At 36.9% G+C, this 27820-nt stretch overlaps 1 protein-coding gene across 1 annotated transcript in view; it reads left to right on the top strand.

The window, feature by feature from the left end:
- Positions 1-27820, top strand: part of FBXL17 (F-box and leucine rich repeat protein 17) — a 573986-nt gene that overhangs the window by 179779 nt on the left and 366387 nt on the right. Inside the window, exon 6 of the mRNA XM_075541364.1 lies at positions 12981-13111. Coding sequence (XP_075397479.1) covers positions 12981-13111 — 131 coding nt within the window. The remainder of the gene's footprint in view (positions 1-12980; positions 13112-27820) is intronic.

The raw sequence follows: 27820 nt of genomic DNA, 5'->3' as shown, positions 1-27820 counted from the left end.
TTGTAATCAGGAAACATACTATTAAAAAAGGGCAGAAGTAGCTTTCATTTATTAATTTTAAGTTAACGTTTATTGGCAATTACAGCATAAATTTTTAAAATTAATTTTTAAAACATCAATGATTTAAAATATTGACAATTACATTTATTCAATAGATTCGATCACTTACAAAATACTTAAAATGCTTTTGTCTTTAATTCTATAATTTTACTATGCATTATTTTCGCTGCATCTGAGTAACTTTATTAGCCACACCGAGGTGTTGTATGTATATATATGTTCTATATTTAATCATAGACATACTTACAGTCTATACATACCCATCAAAAAAATTGAAACCCATTGCTTTAGTTGACTCCAATTCACACTTAGTCACACCTAGAGAACAAGGTTGAACTGCCCATAGAAGGTTTCAAGACTGCACATCTTTTCAGAAACACAATGGCACATTTTTCTCCTGTGGTGCAGCTGGTAGATTTGAACTATTGACCTCTCTCTTTCAACAGAGCACTTTCTTTCTTTCTTCTTTCTTTCCATTTTATTAGGGGATCATATAATTCTTATCACAATCCATACATACATCAATTGTGTAAAGCACATCTGTACATTCATTTTCAAAGCATTTGCTCTCCACTTAAGCCCTTGGCATCAGCTCTTCTTTTTTATCTCCGTCCCTCCCCACTACCCCCTCCCTCATGAGCCCTTGATAATTTATAAATTATTATTTTGTCATATACTGCCCTTAACAGAGCACTTTCATCGCTGCAACACCGGGGCTTATTTATAGATGATGTCAGTTCTCACTTATATGGAATTCAGATAATCATATGTTTTCTCTATAACTTTGTTTAATATGTGATATTTACAATGATAGAGAGTCTAAAAGAACTCCTGGATACTAAAAAGAAGATAAATTGCCTTTATTGTATTTGGTTCTTGAAAAATAGGGATTTTATTTCCATAGTTACTCTCTACTAATCAAAAAATTAAATTACTTATGAAATAGTATAGGTGTGTCAAAATTTTAATGTGATACCTCAGTATGTAACTAGAATTTAGAACCACTTATAGCTCTTTTCTCTTCCATAAAGATGCTTTGGAATGAAATTTGGTTCTGAGCTCACTCTTTTTCAACACACTCACTGTAGTAATAATTTCATTTTGAAGAATTAATACTAGATTACTTCCAAGGAGTCGGACCAAAAAAAAGATGTCCAAATACCTCATGCTTCCAAGATCACGTGCTGCTCCAAGTTTAAATTTATTTTAAGCTAAATGCTTTTGCGTTTTTGAACTGCTCTTGTAAGACAAAAAACTAAGTCAAAAATGGGACTTGAATCAGTTTAAGGAGTTTCTGAACATTTCAGGCATTTTACAAAGCTGAGCTTTCTAAGATGGTTCTCACCTGGTGAGAGCTCACTTCTTTGCTGCCATAGGTGATTGCAGCACTTAATAATTAAATTAATTTAATGCAAGAAAAAATTATTTTCCTTACCTGCATCATGATGTCTTCTAGAACCAGATTCTTGGTTCCTTTTACACAGTATGAGGTTGCTTCCAAAGTTAATGGAAAAATCCATTATCTTTTAATTCCATTTTCCCAAGACCTTTTTAAAGCCAAACTCACCTCCCTCCCCCACTTTTTAAAAGTAAATAAACTTCAATACACACAAGAGATGACTGGTGAGCTAAGCTGTCTTGCCAGGCCTTGGTTTGTTGAGTGCTTCAGTCTAATGGTCACACACCTACTCTTACTGTTGTAAGTGACCAGGAGTCCAGTCTCAATCATGGCAGCCCTATGTGTGCAGAAAAACACTTTGATCTTTGATTTTCAGCTGTGACCTGTCAGAAGCATAACAGGCCTGTCTTCTGAAATGCCCCTGGGTGGGTTCAAACTGCAAGCCTTTTGGCTAGCAGTCTAATGCTTAGCTGCCATGCCACACAGGGATACCATAAGACATCTATTCTAAAGAGTTTATACAGCTAAAAGTCCCCTCCCCCTTATGAGTGATTTAATTAATTCCTGTTTTGATTGTTAATATCAAACTAGAAGGGATAGTTGTGACTTTAATTGGTACGTTTTGGGGTAGGAGGGACTGATATAAACGGGCTTTGGGATTTTTTGTTTATCATAAAAATGATTTTCTTCTGGGAAGAGAGAAACTGAATGCCTAGGTTCAATCGATTTCTTCCAGTGCTGTTTAGGGTGCTCCAGATCCAGGGGGTCAACACCACTGAGAAACTATAGGGGCATCTTTAGGGGTAGCTTGTGCTATTTCCAGAGACTATACTGGGTGTTTTGGAAAGTCGGTGGGAAAATTCCATTTTTCCATGAACTTTTTAAAGCCTCCATTATGAGGAAGTCTCTTCTGGTATTGAGGAAGGTTCAAAGATGCAGAGTAGCTGCACTCTGTAATTACTAAATTATTAGCCTGCGTGCAGACATTTTAGCTCAAAAGCTAGAAGTTTATTACACATACTTTGAAACAGTTCTTTGGCCACAAAATGTTGTTGTTAAGTTCCATTGAGTCTGTTCCGACTCATAGGGAACCTATTTACAACAGAAAACAAAAACAAATAAACGAAAAAAAAAAAAAAACGCTACCTGGTCTTGTACCAGTCTTAAAAACCTTTACTTTGTGAACTGTTTTCTGAACGCGCTGTGTCTTGTTGAGAATCTTCGTCTTTTTCTCTGGTTTCTGTACCACGTATGATGTCAGTTGCCAGGGTCAGGCCCCTTTTGATGACATGTCCAAAGCATATGAATAGAAGTCTGGCCATCCTGGGAGCATTTAGCAATATTTCTTCCAAGACAGATTTGTTCTTTTTTTCTGGCATAGAACATTCAATTGAAAGGCATTAATTCTTTAGTTTTCCTAACTCATTGGCCAGCATTCACATATATTTGAGGTGATTGAAAGTACCGCGGCTTGAGCCAGACACAACTTAGTCCTCAAATTATTTTTTTCTTTTTAATTAATAAAGGATATCTTTCACAGGAGGTTTACCTGATGCAGCACTTTGCTTGATTTCTGCATAGTTGGCTTATAGATTCAAGCAAAATGAAATCCTTGACACCTTAATCTTTTCTACAGTTATCTTCATGATGCGTCTTATTACTCCAGTTGTGAGGATTTTTGTTTTCTCTCTGTTAAGGTACCTTCAACCTGTATATTGCAGTTTGTTAATGGCCTTCCCTCTCCTCCTGATGCAGTGTTTTTCTTCATGTAGTTCAGCTTCTTGGGTTATTTGCTCTGCATACAATTTGAATGTGTATAATGAAGAGATACAAGCTTGACTCACACCTTTCCTGATTGTATCCATACGGTACTGTACCCGCTGTTCTTTGGATGCGACTGCTTGTTCATTGTACAGGAGCCCCAAGAACACAAATTACTTCCTTTGCAGTGTTGTTTCTTATTTCTTATCCATACGGATAGCGTTGTAATAAACAGAAGTAACCATCTTTCTGACAGCCTCTGCTTTCAGCCAAGAGCCATCTGATATCAGCATACTCATGTCATATTTTGAATCCAGCCTGAGTTTCTGGCAATGCCCTGTCAAGTTACTGCCACACTGTTTCAAAATTATCTTCAGCTAAAATTTACGTGTGTGATGTTAATTGTATCTTAAAAATATTTTCTGCATTTTTTCATCACATTTCCTTTGACTAAGCATGAAGCTGGATCATTTCCAACAGGTTGACGAAATCTTCCAAATATCTTAGAGAAATGAGTGAACCCTTCCAGCATTGCACTTGTTTGTTGAAGTATCTTGATTGGTATTCCATCAATTCTTGCAGCCTTATTTTTCACTAATGATTTCAGTGTAGCTTGAAGTTCTTTCTTCTTTACCATTTTCATATGCTACCTTTTGATATGGTTGAACATTGACTATTTTGCTTGTTTTGTACAGTTATTCTGCGGGGTGCTTCCTATGTTAGACAGCATCTTGCTCATAGAAACCTTTAATAGTACAACCCAGGCATACATTTTTTTCTTCAGTTATTTCAATCTGGAAATACCCAATGCGTCCTTCCTTTTTTGTTTTCTAACTCCAGCTCTTTGCACCGTTCATTGTAATACTTTACTCTGTCTTCTTGGGCTGCCCTTTGAAATCTTCTGTTCAATGCTATTTCATTGTAATTTCCCTATCTACTCTGTGTTCAAGAGAAAGTTTCAGAGGCTCATCTGGCACTCATTTTTTGCGTGTCTTTTCTTGTCTTCAGAATGAACTTTTGCTTTCATTGTGTATGGTTTCCCTGTTGTCATCCCATAACTCATCTGGTCGTCAGTCATTGATTTCAGGATGCCAACATTATTTTTGAGATGATCTCCAAAGTTAGGTAGAAGATATTCATTGACTCTTATGGATTTATTTTAATTTTCCCCAGTTTCAACTTCAACTTCTAACTGCTATATTTAGCTTCTCCATTGGCTCTTCTCATTTAATTCCAGTATGTTCCATCTGCTGAAGTTTACATGTATATTTGCCATTTTTGTTGTTGCAAAGGTATTTGCAATGAGTAAGTCCTTTGTCTCATAAAATTCTATCATTTGCTCCCCAGACTTGTGTCTATATTTTCAAAATATCAATTCTTCTGACCAAAAACCTAATTTCTGAAATTAAAATTTAAGTTATATTTATTCTCAGGTTCATAAATCAGAGGTTATGGCTAGGAGATTTTAGATGTGAAACTAAGTCCCAATTGCATTTTGGAACCAGGAGTGTAGGGTGGAGGTAATTTTCCTGAATAGGCATAACAAATCTATAACAATTTTGGATTTTCAGAAATAAAAATATAGTCCAGAATATTTTATTTAAGTTCAAAATCAATAATGTCATTCCTTTGCTTTATAGCATAGCACATTTAGAAATAAAATATGGAGTTTGAAATAATTTGGTTGTTTTGCTTTGATAGTGTCACATCAAGGGACCCCTGTATGCAGGTCATTTGATGGAATATTCATAAATTTTTGTGATGGATTAAATATATTTTAGTTGCTTTTCATTCTTCACAATATGAGATTGTAAAACTTTCCCTTGGACTATATATCCCAAATTGTTGACCCACCGAAGTGTGATATATGGGTGCAGGTGACTGACAACTGGTTCAAAATCCCAAGAATTGTCTCTCTTTTTGTACAACTCTGAACTTGCTGTGAGCAAAGGAAAGCAAAAAGTACACGAGCAGCCTAATTATATGAAGCACTCTCTCCTTGCTTGCATTCACATCTGACTTAATTTATTTAAGTTTTGATTTTCTTTTTTCTTATTTAAGTGAACCAGTGTGAACATTTTATTTATTTTTTTAATTGAAGAAGAGTTCTGAATCTCAGCTCCTGCTGGGTAAAGAAGTGACAGGGCTGCTTAGTGCTGCTAACTCTAAGTGCTGTTTGTAGTTCGTTATGAGCCTGGAAATCTCATATGGAGGGGAAAAGGGATTTGGTGAAAAGAAAAGTCCTAGAAAAAAGTCAATTAGAGACTATGCTGCCTGCCAGAGTGAAAGAGGAGGAGCAGAGCCTCCGTTCTGAATTGGTGTGTTAAAAAACAGAAATCCAATTAACAAATTCACATTTCTGCAGCAGAAGACAGTGATTAAAATTTGGGTGTACTACTCAAAATTCCTGCCACATGCGTCAAAACTCTGACAACTTACAACGGTTTTTGTTTTTTTTCTTTTAAAAAAAATATTCTCTATTTTATGAACAAATATGTAAATAGAGTGCTGGTTATGCTTCTTGTTCTGAAATGACCTTTAACTGGGGTGGGGGGTGGGGGGAGAGAGGAAGTATTTTTTTAATGTAATGCTTACATATTAATGAATTTCATGTTCAAATTTAAAGTATGTAACAGCAGACCTCCAGATCATGCACTAGAAATAGTTAAAACGAAGAACAGTGACTCAATTTCTGGAAACTTAAATAAACTACATGACCTATAAAGTTCTGCTCCAATTTCAAGTTCATTCATTCAGTGATAAGTATCTATTAAAGGCCTCTAGGCCTGTGTTAGGCACTGGGGACACAAAGATGCATGGGACATGGCCCCTTATTTTGCAGTAGCATGCTTTGACTCCAGTGAAGGAACATGCATGGGATTAGATGGAATTGTAAAGCAGCATGTTTTGTGCTGTGGTGAAAGAATGAACAACAGTAGTGGGTATATAGAGGAGAGAACATCCTATATTGTGAGCGTCCCCGGAAGGCTTTGCAGAGGAGGTTCACTGGGGCAATGAAAGCTGAATTCTGCTTTGATGGGCTAAGGAAATAAAATCAGCCTTACAATTGCCCTAGATGGCTCCTGTATACTATTATTGTTTTATCTAAATACATATATTTAGAATTGGGCTGCCCATTATGTATGAACATATTATGTTTTATTACTCAGGGGTGTCTGCCTGTATGGGTGGTTAAGGGCTCAGTGGCTAACTAAAAGGCAGCGATTTGAGCCCTCAGCTCCATGGAAAGAAGATGTGACAGTCTGCTTTGGTAGCAAGTACAGCTCTGTAAACTCTATGGGGGCAATTCTGCTCTGCCCTATAGCATTGCTGTGGGTATAGATCCAGGTAGCAGCAGTGGATCTGGTCTACTCTGGTGTGGGTAACTTGTAAAATTTCTGATAGTACCTAGCTAATCTGATGAATTTACACACACTCGCGCTCAATTATTCTATTTATTAGTGTAGGTGCCATTTATGTGCTGATAACATCCACTTTTATCTGACACCTTGTTATCTAATAGGAATCACAGGAATACTGTATACAAAACAAAACTATCTTTTCCTACCAACCTCCAAGCCATCTTAGATAATGCACTTCTACCTTCTGTTTGTTCAAACCAAGGGTCTTGAGCTCACCCTTGGCTCCTCTCTTTCTCTGGACATGTAGTTGGTTCTATTTTCAAACTATATCCTAAATTTGATCACTTCCTACCTCCTCTGGCTACCATCCTTCTCCAAGAAACTGTAATTTCTTGAGTGGTTTAACCTTTGCTCTTACTATCTCAACTCATTACAGAAGCTAGAATGATTCTTTTGGATCACACTTAACTAAGAGCAAAAGCTAAAATCCTTACCTTGGCCTACAAGGCTCCATATTCCTTGCCTGTCTCTTTGGCCAGGCCCACTGTTAGTCTCCTTTCCATTCACTCTGCCCCATCACAGCTGGCTCCTTATAATCCTCCAAGAGGTCAAGTCAGCTCCTGTTTCTATTAAGGCCTTTGCACTAACTCTTACCCAAGATATCTTCAAGAGTTTATTGGCTTCCACACCATTTTCAAAACTTTCATCGTATGTTAGAATAAGTGACAAAGAGATTGCTACTTAGATTCAGTTTGTTCTAGGGATAGCAAGTAGAAAAATGGCTTTGGGGGGTAGAGTGGGGTTCAGTGGTGCCTTTGGTGGGGGGCTGGATATAAAAGGAAGACGATGTTAAGGAGCCTAGGAAGGAAAAGAATGTTTGGAAACTGATTTTTATAGCAATTGTACAATATTGCCTGATGTGATTGAACTCTGGAATGATATAAGTATTAACTTCCAATTAAAAATTACAAAAATAAAACAGCTATAAATTTTAAAAACGATTCTGTTCATACATGCATGTGTGTACTCAAAAGAAGATGTGTTTAAACATGTCTCTGGAATTAGTGGATGGCTACAGATAAGCTTGTTCAGTAAATAAGTTCTCTCATCAGGATGCATTTAAATTAAAAAAAAATTTACAAGGTCCATGGGTCTTGGCCATAGTGCCATCTTGTTCAAATCTCTGAACCGTGAGAGCCAAGCACACAAAGAAGTGAATGAACAGAATGAAGCACAAGAGGAGAAATATGAGACAGATGTCCAGGTAAACTAATATGTGCACCCATGGCAGCCACAGCAGCAGAAAGATGGAAAACCTGAGGCTGGGTTATTGGGACAAGTTGCTGACTACTGCCTAAAACTGTGACTCTTGAACTTCTACCTCCGTTTGATCACCATGAGCACCTGAGAGGCCCACCTTGCTCACATTTTAATCCATTGTCCTGGACCTGTGGCATTTGGGACTAGTTCTTTCAACAGTCGTGACTTAACACAAGGCAGAAAATAAATAATCTCTTCAGTCTAAAATAAATCATTTCTTAGCTGAAAATGAAAAGAAGAAGAAGGTCCAAAAAAAACCAAAACAAACCAATGGCTCCTGAGGGAATCTCCTTGGCCAGCTCTCAGGTCTAGGCAGAGGGGTCCGCGCAGAAATTGATTATTTAATTATGGTTTTCGTGAATTTGTAGCAGTACCTTTTGACTTCTTACCGTGTCATATTTTCGACAAGATCATACCTGACTGCCCTGCTTTAAATTACAGCCCATTTCCCTCACCTCCACTGTTCTTTATTTCCCTTATCTTGTTTTATTTTTAACATTCTATATAATTTGCTACAACTAGCTACTGAATCTGACATCTTCAACATGTTATTTGAATTCAGATTTTCTTCCTAGAACACGTTGCTGTCGTGCTTCTCCTTTGAGCTGTTCCTTCTAACTCCTGATCTCATCACCACGCAGATGAATCTTCCTTCAACAAGAGGGGTCTTATCTCACACCTGCTTCCAACACCTTTGGAAGCAGATACACTTCAAATGCAGAATGGATGCCCAAGCTTTCTTGGCAAAACCCTTCGCTGCCCCTCCGTACCACTCCTTCAGACCTTCAAAACCAGTTTAAATCCTTTTCTTTAAATCCCGAGAAGTTGTTCCTTTAGTTCATTTTATTCCGATAACTTGGAAAATTTTAATTTGGTGGATGTCCTTACGTTGATTCTCTCCATTCGTATAGCTGCCGTTCTCCGACCTTTGTCTCTCCGTGCCTTGGGTCCCCTTGTCCTCCCCCCAACCCTCACCCCATCTCCTAGCAAGACAGGCGTTCTGTCAGATGAGTGTGTGGTGCTGGTTACAGCAGTAGTAACCCTTCATAAGTAGAACAGTCTGCCTGAAATCTTGATTTGGCTCTTTCAAGCTTATAAAAGTGCTTAAGGACCCATTTTCAATAAAGCCAACATCTGCTGGACCTTCCAGGCATAATGGAGGCATGAGTTGACATGTGAACATATTTCACTATATCAAAGTTTCTTTTAAAAAATTATTTATAAACTATCAAGGGAGCAGGGGTGGGAGCAGGGAGGGAGGGGGATGGGGGAAAAAGAGGGAAACCGAGCTGATTCCAGGAACCCAAGTGGAAGGTGAATTATGAGAATGACGAGTGCAACGAATGTATAAGGGTGCTTTGCTCAATTGATGTATGTATGGATTGTGATAAGAGCCTTATAAGTCCCAGTAAAAAGATTAAAAAAAAAGAGTTATCACCTCCCTTTTCAGTTGTCCTTGTTAGAAATAGTGGCACAGCCATACTTGCCTTTGCCAGGGCTCGTTGAGCTCCAATGGTGGTGCATCCTGTCTATCCAGCCTGCATACTGTGTCTTCCCCCTTTTACTTCTCCCGGGTTTCACAAAAATTTGGGAGGCATTTGAGGTCTTTTTATAATCCTCTAAGCTTGTGTTTCCTAGGTAACATTTTAGTGTCTCTATTTGTATTTGCATACAGTCACACAAATCATTGGCTAATTTTAGTCTTTTACATGAATTAGTTAGAAGTCATATGTTTTTCAACACAAGCAGTATTAAACTGAAAGTTGGTTGTCTTCATTCTACATTCTGACTTGGCTTTCTTTCCATAAAAACTTATTAAATGTTTAAAAATTGGAAGGAGAGAAGCGTTCAGAAGAGCTTAGTTGTAAAGCTTTGCTTATTCAAATCCTCTGTGATTTGTGTAACCCAATAGTACCACTGGACTATAGAGAAAGCAAATTTAATTAAAATGTCAGTTTCCTAAATGTAATTATTTGTTTCAGCCTCTGAAGAATTATTTTAGGTAGCTTTTTATGAAACACTGGAGGGCACTCTTATGAAATTCCCACAGCAAAGGAAGGAACACTCGCAGATTGACAGAGTTATTTGTGTAGAGCTTTGAATAAAAAATGCCACATCCCATAGAGGTACTAGATAAGTGTCTTGTAATGATGCCGGTTGCTGGGAATTAGTTTCCTGTAACTGTCCTGGGTATTGTCACATCTCAAGGTGAGCTGGCCAAAATGATTCTAGTGTAGGCCACGTGAACTCCGGGAATGACTGTCATGTCCTTGGGAAAAAAAATGAGCCTTAATTGAGATTAAAACTCTCTTTAAGATTACCATTGAATGAGGAAATTTGAGAATTGAAAAAATCTGTATCCACATTTATGTGTTTGTCCATTATTTCAAGGGCAAGAAATGTTACTTCCAGTGATAATTAATAAATACAGAGCAGAATCAGTAACAAGGCAGGTCAAGGACACATGATAGAATATCTCTTGTCTCTTCTAGCATCATGTCCATCTGGCTTCACTTTTAGGTATCAGGTGATTAGATCAAGTCTATTTGGACAATCCAGGAAAATCCCGCTATCTCAAAATCCCTAACCTTTAGTCCCACATGCCAAGTCTCTAGTAGCACATAAGATAGCATATTAAGGTATAGACATTTGTGTGTGTATGTGTGTGTGTGTGTTAGTCTGGATAGGCTAGAGATACACATTTATAGACACTGCCTGTATATACTCAAGTAGAAGTCAACCCAAATATCAGACGAGGCATCTGAGGCACCTAATTTTGCCACAAACACTGCATAAAAAAATGTGCCCCAAACTACTTATATATGAGTGTATGTGGTATATGTGTATAAGAAAGAGCTTTGTATAAAGAGTAATTGTACATTAAGAAAGCATCCCATTCCAGATCAAGTCCTTAAGTCTGATATTAGCCCATACGTCTGATACTAATGTATAAATTCCTATTCAGACTCACACAACACATGTAATGACACCGAATGTAGGAAGATCACACAGGCCAGTTGTTGGGAAGTCTTGTGGATCCAGTGGTGTTATAAGCATCTCAGTACTGGCAGGGGTCTCCACATGGCTCCTTCAGCTCGGCACCAGCTTAGTTCGATATGTCTTGTCAGCTGCAATGTCTCCCAGGGAGTGAGCCTGTACCTTGCCTTCAGCGAGCTATTTATCTCCTTAGCACCCCCAAATGAGGTCATGACGATGTGACCTGATTGACAGGCTAACCTCCACCCCGGATTATGTAACTACCACAGTATAGTTTCATGATTTGGTGTACTGTAGATTCCACATTAATTATTTGCTTGTTAATTGGCAAAAATATTTTATTTGAAACTAATTTATTTGAAGATGTTTAACTATGACCCTGCCATCTTTATCTAAATGATTCTATGAATTTTCTTTGGAGGCTAGGCGTCAGCGGGAGGGAGGAAACTTTGGGAAAGGAGTAGAGGAAAGAAAGAAAGGGAAAGGCAGACAGTGCCTAGAGGAGGTCTTTGTTTCTTAAGCAGTAGGTTATATTACTGGCCACAGGAAACCACCCCCATTGTTGTACAATTTAGGGACATTGATGTGATACCCAAACATCTCTGAATTAAATACTTTGTCATATTTAATCTTTTGAAAATGAGAAAACCTATACCAAAGTGCAATTATAACCATGAGGATAAATACCTGAAATTCAACAATGTTGAAGAGGATAATCTTACCAGACAATCAGTAGTTAATATAAAAGAATTCCATTATATTGTAATTCCATTATTCCATGCACATTTTGAAGTCCTTTCAAATACGTTAAGGTTTCCCCTCTGACACAGTTACTAATCTGTGTCAATTTGGGACTTGAGAGGATTAAGAGTCAAGGGGTGGAGTCTAGTCTGTCAATCGGATCATAGCCTCCTGAGAATTCTGAGAACTCCTGTATTTCCTTTTTGGAGGGGGAGACACCGTCTCTCACTCTGCTCAATTCCTTGAGAATCTCTACTTACAAGGTTGATTCCCTGGGAGACATCTTTGAGGAGAAGTCGCATGGAACTACCCTGATGCAGTCAGAACCCTAGACCTGGAGAAACCACGTAGAGACCCTTGCCAGCACTGAGAAGCTTACAACCCCACTGGATCCAGAAGACTTCCAACCCCCTGGCCTGTGGTCTTTCTACATTCGGCATCATTGCATGTGTTTCGTGAATCTGAAGAGGAATTTATAGATGGGTATCGGGCATATGGGCTAACACTGGACTTACTGACTTGATCTGGATTGGGCTGGTGTGTTTTCTCAATATTCAACTCTCTTGTATATAAACCTCTTTAAAAATCATTTTATTGGGGGCTCGTACAATTCTTATCACAATCCATACATACATCCATCGTGTCAAGTACATTTGTACATTTGTTGCCATCATCATTCTCAATACATTTGCTTTCTACTTGAGCACTTAATGTCAGCTCCTCATTTTTCCCCTCCCTCTGTACTTCCTCTCCTTCATGAACCCTTCATAATTCATAAATTATTATTTTTGTCATATGTTACACTGTCCGACGTCTCCCCCCACCCACTTCTCTGTTGTCCGTCCCCCAGGGAGGAGGTTATACGGAGATTCTTGTAATTGGTTCCATAAACCTCTTTCTAATGTACGTATGAGTGTCTATAAATTTTGTTTCTCAAGTCTCCCCGGACTAACACATCTTCCCACTAGCCAATGATTTATTGCTAACTTTTGATTTCTATACTGCCTTAATGAAATCTGTTTGATTTTAGTGTTTGCTGGAATTCATGTGTTGAAATTTTGGTGTCCATACATTTCTGCAGTCATATATAATCTAATATGTAAAGTGTTAAATAAAGACAAGAGTTTAATTAAATCATTCTAGAATATTAATCTGTTTTGAATATTGTACAGTGACATATAACCTTGTAATAATCTAGGTTTACTTGAGAAAGCATCACAAAGCTTAGAGAACTTGCTATTAAAAGATATTGAAATTTCCTAAAACTTTTTTGAAGCCCTCTAAATTTCTGAGAATGAACGTAAAGTTTAACATTTTGTTTTTTATTTTATTTATCTCAGCTAAGAAACCTTTCCAGCTTGGACCTACGTCATATCACTGAACTGGATAATGAAACGGTGATGGAAATTGTCAAGAGGTGCAAAAATCTTAGCTCTCTCAATCTCTGTCTGAACTGGATCATAAATGACAGGTAACCATTGTATCATTTCAAAAACACTTCTGAATGGAAGTATGTGTTCTCTGTATCAAACACTAGTTATCGTTCTAACAAGGCGCGGCAATGTCAATTGAAAGCACCCATGCCTTTTCAAATTTATAGGTTTTAAATTTGGAAATCATTTTGATGTATGCTTTTCATCCATCCATTGGTTATGTTTGCAACTAGAATTTTCTGTACTTTGATTCATATGCTTTCCTAGACAATTATAGCAACAGCAATCTGTTGGATATTTTTGCTTGTCTTCTATATAGGATTTATTATTTACTTAATATTTCTGAGGAACTATCTCAAACATGTGTTTTGACCCTTTTTCAAGGATGACATTTTGTCCTTGTTATGAATATAATTTGTTTTAAAAACAAGTCATTTGGTGGGCAGTTTAATATAGTGTGTGAAATTGTGTAAAATGGGAGGTCTTATAAACAACAATAAACCCATTTTTCTTTGAAATGTTGCACTGGGGAATAAAAAAATGCAAGAAAGTCTTGGAAATAGACTTTTATGATGATGCAGACATGAGGCAAAATCCTTCCTAATAACTTTAGTGTTATGTCTATCTGACATATCTCTAAAGATAGGCAATCAAAAATATTTTGCTCACTACAAAACATTGTTTTAGCTAAAATTAGAACCTATCTGTATTTAAATATTTTTCATAAATAGGAGCAATAATTTATTTTTGTTTCTCAATGCTTTGAATTCAAGCCCACTCTACTAACACCTTTACTTTTCTCTTTTATTTTGAATTTAAACTCATGTGGACTCCAGTTTTCCAAACTGTGGTAAATTCTAGTGACAGGTTTGGATTACTCTGAATTACTATTTAAATTGTGTGATAACCTTTGATTTGGTGTTCTTACTTGTCTAGAATGAACATAAGAAGATCTTTGTAATAGTTAACATATTAAATACACAAAAATCTAAGGAATACGGAATGATACACATTTTTAAAAGTAACCTTTTCTGAAATCAGCATTTTTCTATATGGTTAATATAGCATTTAAAAATAGTTTTAAAATGTTTTCAGAGTAAATGATAATATAAAGGCCATAAGAATATTATCTTGTGATTTTTTTTGTGGATCTAATATTAACTTAATGTTGAGCTAAACTTTGCTACTATAGTGATATAAAAGGAAACAAAACCTTTGTGCAACAAAGTGATCATGAAAACAGTTGTCCTTTTTACCTTTCACAACAATTGACAGCATACCTGACATGTCTAAGAATGTCAGTAATTGGAGAATAGCAGTAAATAAGATCTTTCAGTCAGTATAATACTATCTAAGTGTCTATTCAATAAACATTTTGCTTATGATTTATATTCTTGGGGAAAAAAAAGCTTTTGAGGGATTTCTGATCTTCATCCTCTTGAAATGCTTAGTTAGCAATCACTGGAAAAAGCGTTCGATCACATTGCAGCCTCCCTTCCCCAGTCAGACTCCCAGTCCTCAAACCTGTGCTATTTCACTGAACTTCTGATGGTTGCTTGGTAGTTGATCATAAATATAGCTACTGTAGAGATTTATTTGCAAGGAATGAAAGTGTATTTTTTGTTTTTAATGGAAAAGTTTCGATTAATTGAGAAAACATGTATTTTAATGAGACTGAGCAGTAGAGTTTTAAAAGATCAGACTCTTTTAGGTTTTAATTACACTACTTGCACTTATCCTGTGTACTGTAATAGAAGTTTCAAACATTAAAACCCACTTTGCAGTATCATCTAAATTACTCATCTCATTGTTCTTGCCATACTGTATTACTAAGCTAAGTAATATTTGTAATTATATTGGTATAAATCTAGGACTTCCCGTCAGACTTAATTATGATTTCAGCACTTAGCTGAGATCGTTACTAACCTTTCATGTAGAGGGCACTGCAATGCACTAGTGCACTTGGCCTATCAGTTAGCTTCTATTTTACATTTTTTCATTATTACTATCCTCCAGTAAATCAGGAAGCATTTATTAACCCCAACTAAACACTTTGACTGTGCCTCCAACTGTGGGACACTGTGTCCCTCCCTGCTACTCTCAAAGGTTCCTCTCTGTAAGGACCATAAGACTGAATGATAAAAGTGAGCCTTATGAGGGCATGGGAGTGGGGGTGGGGAGTAACCTGGATTAGCCAAGTAATTGATGGGCATTTTACACATGTTCTCCTTTAACGCCCCCTTAACAAGTTTTGTTCAGGGAAGGTCATACTATTCTTGTTAAGTTTAAATTATTTGTTTGATTTTTATGATGGATGCATTTTTTTTTTCAACCATTGCTAACAGGAAAACAAAACAACAACAAAAAACTGATCAAAGGGGAAAAAAAAGCAAATTCCTGAGTTAATTTATTTTGCTTGACATATTGTGTTGTATCACTGGTGTTTACACACAATTGACATAGTTGCATAAATTTCTTTTGTTGAAAATACCTCTATATATCATCCTATACAAAATAAATTCAAAGGATCTGTGTTTAATAATCACTTTATTTCTGTACCGGAAGAAAAAGTTCAATGCACAGATCTTTATAAGATTTTTTTAAGATAAAAATCATATTTTAAAACATTTTTCAAGTTCAAAATTTAAAATAAGTAGTAATGGAAGATTATAATGCTGTTTTTCCCATAGTACTTTTAGACACTTTAAAGCTTTGAGCAATTGAACTTGTGACTAAGACACGCTGCTCCTTTTCTTTGTTTTTCTCAAAGCACTTTTTGTGTTTATAGAGTTAAACAGCATAATATTTTCTTGTATTCAGAAGGATGGTCTAGAAGTCATTTGACATTTACCATTACTTTACAATGCAAATAAAATCGAAGTGGCTTATGAAAAGAGGACACTGACTCTATCAGTGGCTTAAATTAAACATCCGGTGGTTCTCTTTCAGTCTCTTTGACTCTAAGTTTATTGAAATGCTTATTTGTATTTGATCATATCAATCTTTTTTGTTGTTTTTTATTCAATTTGTATTTGGTTCTTAATCTGTTTTGTATGTTTGACATAGAGTCCCCCACAAAAGTAGATTTGCCAAAATATTGAACTGCTTCTGAGGCGCTTAGGATCTGTGTGTCTCTTTTGTTTTCTTTTGCCAATAAGAATTAAATGAAATCTAATTGATTCTTAATAGATCTTTATAAAAGCTATTTTTAATTTTTAAATTGGCTTTCAAAGACAATAATTAATCTACTCATTTTCAATTTGTAACATTAACCTTTAAAAAAAAGTTAGTTCAATAATAAGACCGGGAGGCCCGCTATAAAATATACGATCTTTTTATTGATCGTTGACCACTCTTGCTCTTGAATTAGGGATAATGTGACAGAGAAATGAGAGGTTCTCTAGCATACATTAGTTAAAGTCACAAAATATCACAAAACCAGTCTGGTCATAGACTAGTTATTAAAATAAATCAGGTTACAAACGAGCTGAACTTGCCAAGTGTGAGAGTTTTACTCTGGATTTGCAGTTTTCTTGGTGGGTTGAGCCATCTAAACCTGTAAGACGCTGATAACTAAAAATGATCTCTTTAAAGAATCAACTTGCTGGGCAAAAGTCTTATTTGTGTTAAGGGAACTAGTGTATCCGTGCACATTCACTGTGCAATTGAGAAAATTTGAAATCTTAGACTGGTTCCTTTCCACTACATAATAGTGTATTATGATTTTCACTTTGTATATGTTATAGGTGTGAATAGTAGCTATAGCTATCTCTTTAAATAAAGTGGTTAGAAGTCACAAATTGGTGGGCCGCAGTTGATTCAGTCCAAAAGGTTTTTTGTGTATCCTATCCAATGTTTTTCGAAAAGCAACTTAGTTGCTAACACTTCAAAAATTGTCATAAATCACAAAAAATCCTGAATTTGGGATTTCTTTTGTAGAATGACGGGGTCCTGGTGGCGCTGGTAGCATTGCTTGCTAACCTCAAGATCAGCAATCCAAGCACACTAGCCCCTCTGCCCTTGTAACGATTGACAGCCTCAGAAACTATAACGGGGGTGAGATGAATCAGAATCAAGTCCAAAGCACTGATTTTCGGGACATTTGCAAATCTAGCAACATTGGACCCACCTTTGCTCGTGTCAGCAGTCTTTCAAGAATGAGGACTGGGTCATTCTCTTTGGTCATTTTCTAGTTCTCCACTTTTCCCCTGATAATGTTTTCCTCCCTTCCCCTCCACCAAATATGCAAACAAAATTCTCCTCATTAACATCTAGAATATGGATATTTTTAGACTATCATAGTATAAATCATGTTGTTTAAAACATTCTGTCTGATAAAATACGTTAGTAGGCAATAGCAAATGAGTATATATTACTGTATATATTTGAGTATAAGCCGACCCGAATATCAGTCAAGGCACCTGATTTTACCATAAAAACTTCATTTAAAATGTGCTGAAAAAACTAGCTTATACTCGAGTATATATGGTAGTTCTTGGTTGTTTCAGGAGTTAGAATTTGGCCAACACGTAGTTAGTGAACAGAGGGAGATAGAATCCAGCTTGAAATAAATTAAAACCTTTTAGATTCATTGACTCTCTTCCAAAATGGAGAAGTTACTCTCACTAGTGTTCAAGTAAGGATTTTGTTCCCTGAATTATAAGAAGTCTTGAACTAGTTGACCAAATTCCTTCCAACTTTCAGCCTATGAGTTAGTTATTTTAAAAATGAATGTGTTTGCTGTGTGATCGTGCTTAACATTTCATTCCTGATTCCTTTATCATGGTTACTATGGAATTCATTAATGAAAATAAGACTCCTGCTCTTCCTCTTTCCTGCTTTTGGATTATAGGCTTTTAGAGTTTTTTATTGCCTCAGGTTGAAGTTGTAGAGTGGCAGATTATTCCCCTGCCCCTTTCAGGGAGACTGACAGCAGGCTGGCTCATGTAAAACTCAATGAGGCTTTATATACAGATTTTTCTAACTCCCTTGATCTTCTCTGGATGTTTATTCTGTTTCTTCTTTCAAATTTCCGTTGATTCAATAAAAAACGGTGACATTTAGAAATAAAGTTCAGTGAGGATTTGAGCAGGTGCTGGCGATATAAACTATTTGCTGAGTGCCCATTGTGTTTTATTTCCAAGAATTGTTGTGTGAACATATGCTATATATTGTATTTATGTGTTCAAGCTCTGGGTGGATAATCTACCATCTCCCTGTGAATGTCATGTCACGGTGGACTTAGAATTTTATTTCATTTCGATCCCCTAATATTACTTAATTCTCCTAGAGACAGAGGTTTAAAGATTGCCCAAGGGGGGCATACATATCCATTAAATCCAGCAGGCATAGATGAATCTGAGTTTGAGAATATTTTGTTTTCTATTAAAGTTAAGTGGTCTGGAGGAGAGGAATACTTTTCACCTTGGGGTTTAGAGTGTGAAGTTTGAACAATTTTCACCTATAAAAGTCTCAAAAACAGCATTGGCCATTGACGTAGTGCCAGGTTGGGCTTGGTGCGCTCCCTGCTTTTGCTCTCTGGTATGCATAGCAGTCTGTCTGCGCCCACTCACTGCCTGATAACGTAGTTTGGCTTAGTAAGTGGACCTTTAGTAAAATGAGGAGAACTGGTGTCACTGTGGGTTACAAATTTGAATGCCAACTAATTCACAAGGCCTGCAGTTTGAAAGCACCAGGTGCAGGCTCCTGGGGAGGAAGAGGAGGCATGTTGCCTTTGTTAAGCATTGCACTATGGGAAACCCTACATAGGGCCACAGTGCGTCACACAGTGACAGAGTTTGGATGTGGGTTTGGTTGGTAAACCTGTATTTTAGTTTGTATCTGTTGTACATTGCACAGATTTGTGTTCTATGTTATTTATTCATCATTTTAGAAAACTAAAGAATGACATGTGTTTTACATACATACTCTGATTTGTGAGGAATGCATGGAATCTGAGCTAAGGAAACTTCGTTGGAGGCTGTCACAGTTTTTTAAACTTTAATATTCATAATTATTTGACAGGCCATCATTGGAAACAGATATGAGGTCAGAGTAAATAATGTCTAGTTCCCCAAACTATCTTCAAAAAATGATGCTTTATTTTTTTTTCTACGATAACTGGTTTTGTAGTGCTAATGACAACAGGGTATATAATATCTTTTCTGTTTTCCTGGACCAAAAATAATAAGAATATCTCATGATATCAGCCATTCTTATTACATATTTACTATGTGCCTGACATTATCTACACACATTGTCATTGTATCTTTACAACTTCGAGGAAGGAATTACTCACCTTATCTCAAACTCAGTTTGCATTAGAGTCACAACTATGAAGTGGTGGAAAAATGGCGAATGTGCATTTTTGTGCATCTTCAATGTCTGAACTCTAACCAGGAAGACTGCCAATACCTTATACTATGGATTTAGAGTGACAATATAAAGGGGCTTCAAAAGGTTCATGGAGAAATGTTATTAAAAATAACTCTTACTTCCATTTTTTTCACAAAGCTTTTGAAGACCACTTGTGTCTTGGTTTGCCCATGGCCTTTTCAGCCCATTCCTGTAGTCCGGCTGTGATGTCAGGCCTCGTATTTCTGTCACTCCCCTGTGTGTTCCAGAGTGCCTTGGTGTGGACCATTCATTTTATGGTTCCCCTGCTGAGCCTGTAGAGGAACCTTGGTCACACTGTGGCTGTAAGTCTCAAGGTCAGCAGTTCGAAAGCACAGGAGAAAGACTGGTTTTTCCACTCCCGTAAAGAGCTACAGTCTCAGAAATTCACAGGGCAGTTCTGCCCTGTAGGGTCACTGCAAGTCGGCACTGGAGGATTCTGACGAAGGCTTTGCATGCTTTGCCTGAGACCTCAACACGAGGTGTTCTGAACATCAGTAAGATGTTCCTTTTTCCTCTGTCGGGTACCTGAAGTGACACATTTTGGTTATTGCATATACAAAATTATTTTTTAACAGCTTGTTATAATTTGTAATAAAAAACAATTTCCTCAAGTGACTCCAATTAAAACACTCTTTGTTCTCTATAAATTTCCTCGAGATAAAGTCGAAACTCTTGCCAGCCTTTGTGTCTTATACTATATCTGGCTCATAGTTGGTCATGAATAAAATTTGAATAGCACTTAAGCATTTAGTAATATTCGTTTAGTTTTGTAAATATTTTATTATATATAAATACTCCCTGTTGGTTATAACATATACTTAACCACTGAGGATTGAAGAGGAACACTGGATATATAAATTGTCTCTTGGATTTTCTTTTGTTAAGCTACCTTTATTAAAGCTTTCACTATCTTGGTAAGAAGTCATCGTCATAGCTACTCTACATCATATGTACATATTTTTTTCCAAGTAACTACTTATGCTTCTCCACAAACGGCTGAACTGCTGTTAGGTAAGATGAGTGTGCATTTGTTCTCAGGTAAAACTCAATAGTGTGCTCCAATGAAAAGAACGTCCTTCTCTGCTGTCAATAAGGAATTGCTTCCAGTGCTTGTTCTTGAAATATGTTTAGTTACTAAATATTTTCTAATATAAAGGTTTAGGAACACTAATTGGCATTTAATACCAGAGTATTTAACTTAGTAAAATCACTTGCAAAGGAAATCTGCACGAGCTACATACCGTCTCAGTGTGCTATAAAGCAGGATGAGTGTTTGCAGTGCTAGTTCTTCCTCCAGTTCTGGAGGTAGGAGAGAAACTGGGTTGCATGGGAGGACATCCAGTTTATTTATTCTTGTACTTATACTATTCTATCTCATAGGGTAATCGTATAATCTTAGCAATCTTTTTATTGAGAGATCTTAACTTTTAATGATAGTTTTAAAGATCTGCTATCTCTTTGGTTCCTAGTGAGTATCATTGTATAATTAAGCTTTTCTGCAAATAATTATCATTGTGGTAGTCTTTCTGTAGAGTCATTTATGGATATTTCTGGATATGCTGCTGCAAGCTGCCACTGTTTTTTATGTGTCTCAGGCAATATGCAGATGAGTAAACAGAAATATTAAGCATTGAGTTTGTTGTCAAAAATCATCCACTGCATTGCTTTTACAGACTGTTAAGAAAATACTGCTTTATGTGTTGTGAGATCAGAATTCATGCTTCTCAATTCTGAACTGGACACATTTTGCATGGTTGTGAATATATTGCTGTACGGCCATACTTTGGGGTACACAGTGAGCTGCCAACTGCCAGGTTGGCCGTTTGACCCCATCAGTTGCCCTGCAAGAGCGAGACAGGCTTTCTGCTTCCCCAAGACGTGCAGTCTCAGAAAGCCACAGGGACAGTCCTCCTCTGTCTTCACAGGGCTGCCATGAGTCATACTTGACTGGGTGGCAGTGAGCTTGGTTTATTTACTTTTAGGAACCACAACACTTGTAGAATGGCCAACAATAAAGAACACGCCTATTTATTGATGAAAATGATTATTCTTGATTGGCTGTGTGGACAGACTGGTGACCACCCCATCCATCTCCACCTCCCTTCAAGAGTCTTCTTATACTTAGTTTCCCAAACCAGAAACAGTAATTAAAGTAACTCACTCTTGCCAAAGTTTTAAAATGTATGATAAATGAAGCCTGATAAATAGTGAAAATATGAGAAAGGTGATTAGAGCTGACAATTTTCTTGTAAAAGGCTCGGATGATAAATATCTCCTGTGATTAGTTATTAATTTGGTGCAAGAGAGTTTGCTTCAGCATAAAATACTTTATGAACAGTGGCATAAGGAAATATTTTAGACGCTAGGTAGACACATGTTTAACCAGAGGAGAAATTGCTCAAACTTGATTGGTAATAATTAAAAATGGCAGAACTGGCATCCATGTAGCTGGTCTGTTTTCTGTGTGACCGTCCTAAGAAAGGGTGGTACTTCCTGAAGACGTGAAGACTGATAGTGTGTTTTCCATTTAAACCCTTGAGAAGCCTCAGGAAAAGGGAACGGTTTTATGGGTATCACTCCTCAACTGATAAAATATTTAATTTAAGGCATAAAAAGACCCCTTCTCATTTATTGAACTATAAATATGGAGCAAACGTGTTCTATTACCACTTAAAGTTGCATTCGTGCTATTAATGTCCTTTAAAATAAATATGGATTCCTTTATGTTGAAAGAAAAGATAAAATAATACTGGTCATGGGAATGAAGGGTTGCTTCCTGTCTGTGTCTCAGCTGAGTCTGTGGCACATCACTCTATTGATGGTGTACATCATTGATGACAGTGGGATTTTTTTTTTTTTTTTGTATATGAAGAGAACCTGTGTCTTCATCTTTGGTACTTTGCCTCCAACTTACGGCACCTTGCCCACGGACTAGCTCTAAGGCATAATTTAATACATGTGTGTTGAGAGAATTGAGAGTACTGCTATTGTAGGATGAATAAATCTGCTTTTAAATTTGGCTTCAACTCTGGCTGAAATCCAGGCAATTGATTCAACGGCCCTCTTTCTTCCAGATTGATTTATTTCTGAGTAAAGTTGATGCTTAATAATACGAGGGCTTAATGTCATTGTCTGCATGCAGATAGCGCTTGCTTTATGTACGCCTTGCATCCTGCTTGTCTGATAGCCATAGCTTCATTTATTTATTTGTTTATTTATTTGGGTTGGGGGAGAATAAACAGCATTGTAATGTCAAACCAGTGGGTTACTCCTTTTTCGTAGGGACTCTGGGATACAGTCGTCACTGGGCATTTGCAGAGGCTTGGTTCCAGCACCTCCATGCGTACGATCATCTGTGGCGCCCATGTGTCTTATAAAATAATGGTGTAATCTTTGCCTTTGACCTAATCACATCCTCTAATATACTTTAAATCATCTCCAGATTACTTGTAATACCTGATTGAATGTAAATGCTTGTGAATCCCTTTTAGCCTTTGAAAGATTGATTTTGATTTGACTATTTAATTGTTCCCTTCTACTCCCAAATAGTTTTTGATCCATGGTTGCTTGAATCCAAGGATGTGGAATGGTGGATCCCCCTACCCTATTTAAAGAGCAGAAAACACCACTTGCCTTTCATTATTTAATGATACTTGGTATTCATTGCAAAGAGACATTTTTAGCCCAAGGAAGCAGTAACAACCTTTTATTTTTTCCCTTCTCTCTTTATGGGTGAAAAATATGTGTGTGTATATGCAGAGAGGGAAGAGCATGTTGCAAGAGTTTCCTTAGTTCCCCCTGTGGTTCTTTTAAGTATAGCCTTTTGAATGTATGTTAAGTGTTTGGTTAATTGCTATGAACCTAAACATACTGATTAAAGCCAGATTCATATTAGAACAATTATCTGGTTAATTGCTCTGGTGCAAATATAGGCTAAAAAATCATCAGCATCAAGTTGTGAAAGCTATGGCAGGAGTTTCAAAACCACCAAGCATACCTTGTGCAAATCACATCAGCAAAGCAATTAATTTAGGCTAATTGCTTTTCTGTTTGTTCAAGATGCACTTTGGAACTGTCTTTTTAAATCATGGCAATTAAGATTAGTAAGCAATATAATTAAAATGGTTAAAATAGTCACTAATTTTAAAGTGATAACTATCCCATATGTGCCTATCTAATATATCTAACAGGAGCGCTGGTGGCAGAGTGGGTTATATGTTGGGCTGCCAACCACAAGGTTAGCAGTTCAAATCTACCAACCACACTCCATGGTAGAAAAATGGGCCTTTCTGCCTCTGTAAAGATTTTGTCTTGGCAGCCCTTGAGAGTGGTTCCACGCTTTCCTTCTGAATTGGACCTCATGGCCGTAGGTAATGTATCTATTGTCCATTAGATATGTATCCATTGTCAGTGGTAATATGGTTAAGGTAATCATGGTTTTTAACGGTATTTATCTTTTTCATGTGATTGAGTATTATACATTTGTAAACACCAATTTGGCAAAAATGGAAACTAGTTGAGTTTCCAACTGTTTCTCTATGAAGCAATGATGTAAAAGAGCCACAGTTGAAAAATACCAGGGAAAATGGTAGATGGGAAGATCAGTTTATTGAAAGAAAAAAAAAGTAGAAATGCTATTCGTTTCTTTGTTCACCATATTGTGAAATGGCAAGCAGGTCTTTTACGGCTCTCCTTAAACAGTGTGTTTAATGACATGGGACAGTTTGCTGACCCATGATATTCTATGAAGAAATTAGACTGGCCTATGTTCAGGAGTATGATTCTAGAAGTACATCATTTAGAGTGTCACATGTATTGATTTATTTTTAATAAAGCCCTATTAGCCCCCACTGTCTTGTGGATTTCTGTAGATTTTACACAAAATTTGAATGAAATGAAATGTGATAATAAGAACTTAAGGGCGCATTTCAAGTTTTATGTTAGAGTCCTCCCTTTTTGGGGGGGTGGTTAGTAGACATAGACATTTTCTGTAGTAAGATTTCTAATTCAGTATGCATAGACCACCAGACTTAGCTAATTAACCTGAGCATCTCAAAACCTTCTCAGCCGTGGAGCCAGTGTAGAACTGTGCCCCAGGGTTTCCAGGACCGGGATTGGCACAGAGGCGGGTTGCCTGGTCTTTCTTCCTTGGAGCAGCGGGTAGGTTTCAACTGTTGAATGTTCGGTTAGTGCCCCTCCTGTGCCTCTGAGGCTCCTGGCTATATTGCATACTGTGATCAATTGTGAAACTAAACTCTAAAGTTCATTTTATTAGATGTATTTGCTGCTTTTATAAAATGCCTAGTACCTAGATGTACTACAAACTAGATCAAGACATCTCAGGATCCTATTTCTTATGGCGTGTTCCCTTAGAAAACATCTTATTGTGAATTAGGTGGAAGTTTACAGAGAAAATCAGTCTCACATCCGTTAATTTGTTTCTGTGTGTGACATTTTCCATCCCCTCAAGGTAATAGCACTCATCCCACCCCCTCCCTGGGTACCCTTTCCTACAGAAAACAGTCTTGCAAGTAAAAATGCAAATAGAAACCGGACAATTGATGAAATTTAATCAGAAACTGTTGAAGCTTTTTAGAAAACAGAAAACCAGCAATGGTTGTTTAAATGGTGGTTGCCATCCAAGTCAGGATCTAGGTTTTTCTTTGAAACCAACCTGGACTTTTTGAAGCAGAAGAATTTTACTCTGTTTTAGGGGGAATATTAAGTTTCCATTTCCTTTGGTCTGCAAAATTTGAGTCCTGCAGTTATTTATTGTGGAAAAACACTGTAGGTGCTATAAAATTAGTCATTTTTGTATACTGTTGAAGACGGCATTGTGAGAGCTAATACTAAATGGGGCAAAGCAAGCCTCTCAGAGGTGCAGTGTCTTAGTGGAGATCACTGTTAGCTGGTACAGTTAGGAGCAGTCGGGTATATATCTGTCGGAGTTCAAAAACCCGATTCTTTACCACCCAGCAAACTCCTGTCAGCAGCTTATTCTGAATGTAAAAATATAGTTGTTTGTTAATACTTCAAGCCATTGGAATCTATTGAATATAAATACTAATTAGTATGTTTGGTTTGTGATATCATTACAATAAAATGACACATGCATTTTTAGTTTAGATTGTTACTTATTATTTATTGTCCTAGTTGTTTAATAGGAATCCTTGGGTGTCATTAGCAACTAAACACTTGGCTCCTAACTGAAAAGTTGTTGGTTTGCATCCCCCCAACAGGCTCCTCAGAAGAAAGGCCTGCAGGTCAACTTCCAACAGATCACAGCCATTGAAACGTAGCACATCTGTTCTAAACATAAACGGTTGCCATGAGTTGGAATCTACTCAACAGCAACGTATCAAACAAAGCTCAAAACGAATGAATACACAGAAGAAAGCGCAGTTCTTCTGGTCTTATAAAGACTTGTTTCTGAAAGGGGATAGTTTAAACAAAATTTTAAAAATATTTAAACATGAACTTATACAACATTTTAAAAGTCTACTTTAGTATATCTTAAACTTTTTTTTGTTGCTGTTTCATAGTATTCAACATACACAACCTTTTCTATTTGGTTGTCAGGTTAGGGAAAAGGGAAGGGAGAAAGGAGGTCTTTCCTTAGAAAAATTGTTGCTGAGGCTTAATCATAATTTTGCCTTCAACCTCCATGTCTTATTAGTCTTAGGATATCCTAATTTCTGTGGCACATAGGGTATTAATACCTACCATAAAAATCCCACAAGTAGCTGGAGTCTTCAATTTTGAAATGCTTTTAGTTGTAACTATCACCTTAATGACCACATATCAATAAACTAGTTAATACCGTGGGTTGATTCTGACATGACTTTCATAGGTAGCTTGCTGTTTACCATAGCAGCACACTAATCAGACTTGCCTCGGGGTTTTATTGCCTCTTAAATAAAGCCTAGCAGTATTTTCTCCATGATTTATTGCAGTGTTTTGAGAACTAGTTTCATTTGGGAAATACAGTATTCATTGGTTTTTCTTTTAACTTCAATTTAAATGGCGTTACAATTTGGGGTTTTGATTTCATTTTTTATTAATAAATTACAAATGTATATTTAGTGTCTTAATGTTTCATTGTACCATACACACACACAGACACACACAGGAGTATTTTGCTTTACGTGAATGTATATCTGTAAAATCATATTTTATGCTTGGGGAGAGAGAGTAAATTGCATCCTTTTTTCTTTTAGTTTTAATTGATGCTGGGATGGATTATAAATTCTTTAAATGTACCTTGAGAACAGCATGGGATTTAAAACTATCTCCAGGAATTACAGCTTTTCCACACTCCTGAGCTTTTTACCAGATACTCAGTAAATACAAGTTGATGTTGATGGATTGCCTTGTCTAGATGGCACTCAAACCTGGTGCACATACTTGGGTTCAAGGTAAGAAAACAAAACAAGAACTGCTCAAGATGATCAAGAAGCAAAGCAAGTCAAAATAAGCATGTGAACATGTTCAAGTTTATTTAATGGAAATAAGCACAACCTTTTAAAATGCAAAGTGTCTTTGAAGAGTTACAGAGTCACTCACTGAATTTCTAATGTAATGTGGTTTCAGTGTGCTGTACCTGGATGCAATTGCGGCATCCTGGCAACATGCTAACCTTCCTGGATTAAACATCAAAGCACTCCGTGACAATGGGGAGAAACATGGTCTCTCTGTGGCAACGATTTATTCGCAAAGAAGATGACAAAATACAGCAAGACAATGCCCTGGTTTTCTTCAATACATTTAGGAGTGTATGTGGGGGATGTTTGAGGGGGGGGTTGTTTTTGGCAATATTTTTCTAGTAGATTTATGAACATTTAATGGATAACTGTTGAAAAAATATAGGTATTTTTTGCATACAGTATGCTGTAAGGACCTTGTTGGAATTAGAGCTGTTTAGCCATTTGTACCTTTAAATGAAACACCCATCTCCTCTTTGTGTGCAAGATTCTTTTTGTCACGTTTGTTCCCAGTATCAAGCCATCATTATGCTGCTGGGAGTTTTTTGGTGATGGCCCTTGGCAGCTATCCATCTCCAAGTAAGGCCCAGCAGTGCGTCTTGTTCCTGTGGAGAAGGATACAGTATTGCCACGCTGACCCTGACACTTAGACATCCACACTTTATTGCTATTTGATGGCCTCCTCCCATTGTCAAAAATGTAGCTGTTTTTAAAAGGGACAAGGTCACGGTGATTTTACAGTGCTGCAATCCTGTAGGCACAAATATTTTACTTGCAATTCTTTCCCCACTGACAGTGTTTTCCAATGTTTAATTGGAATCGTACTTATCTTTACTAACTTGTCAATATTAGTTGTGTTCTACATTCCAA

Source organism: Tenrec ecaudatus, chromosome 2 (genome assembly GCF_050624435.1).
Source record: "Tenrec ecaudatus isolate mTenEca1 chromosome 2, mTenEca1.hap1, whole genome shotgun sequence".
Taxonomy (NCBI): Eukaryota; Metazoa; Chordata; class Mammalia; order Afrosoricida; family Tenrecidae; genus Tenrec; species Tenrec ecaudatus.
The sequence above is the reverse complement of the archived record's forward strand: the minus strand, read 5'-3'. Positions and strand labels throughout refer to the sequence as shown.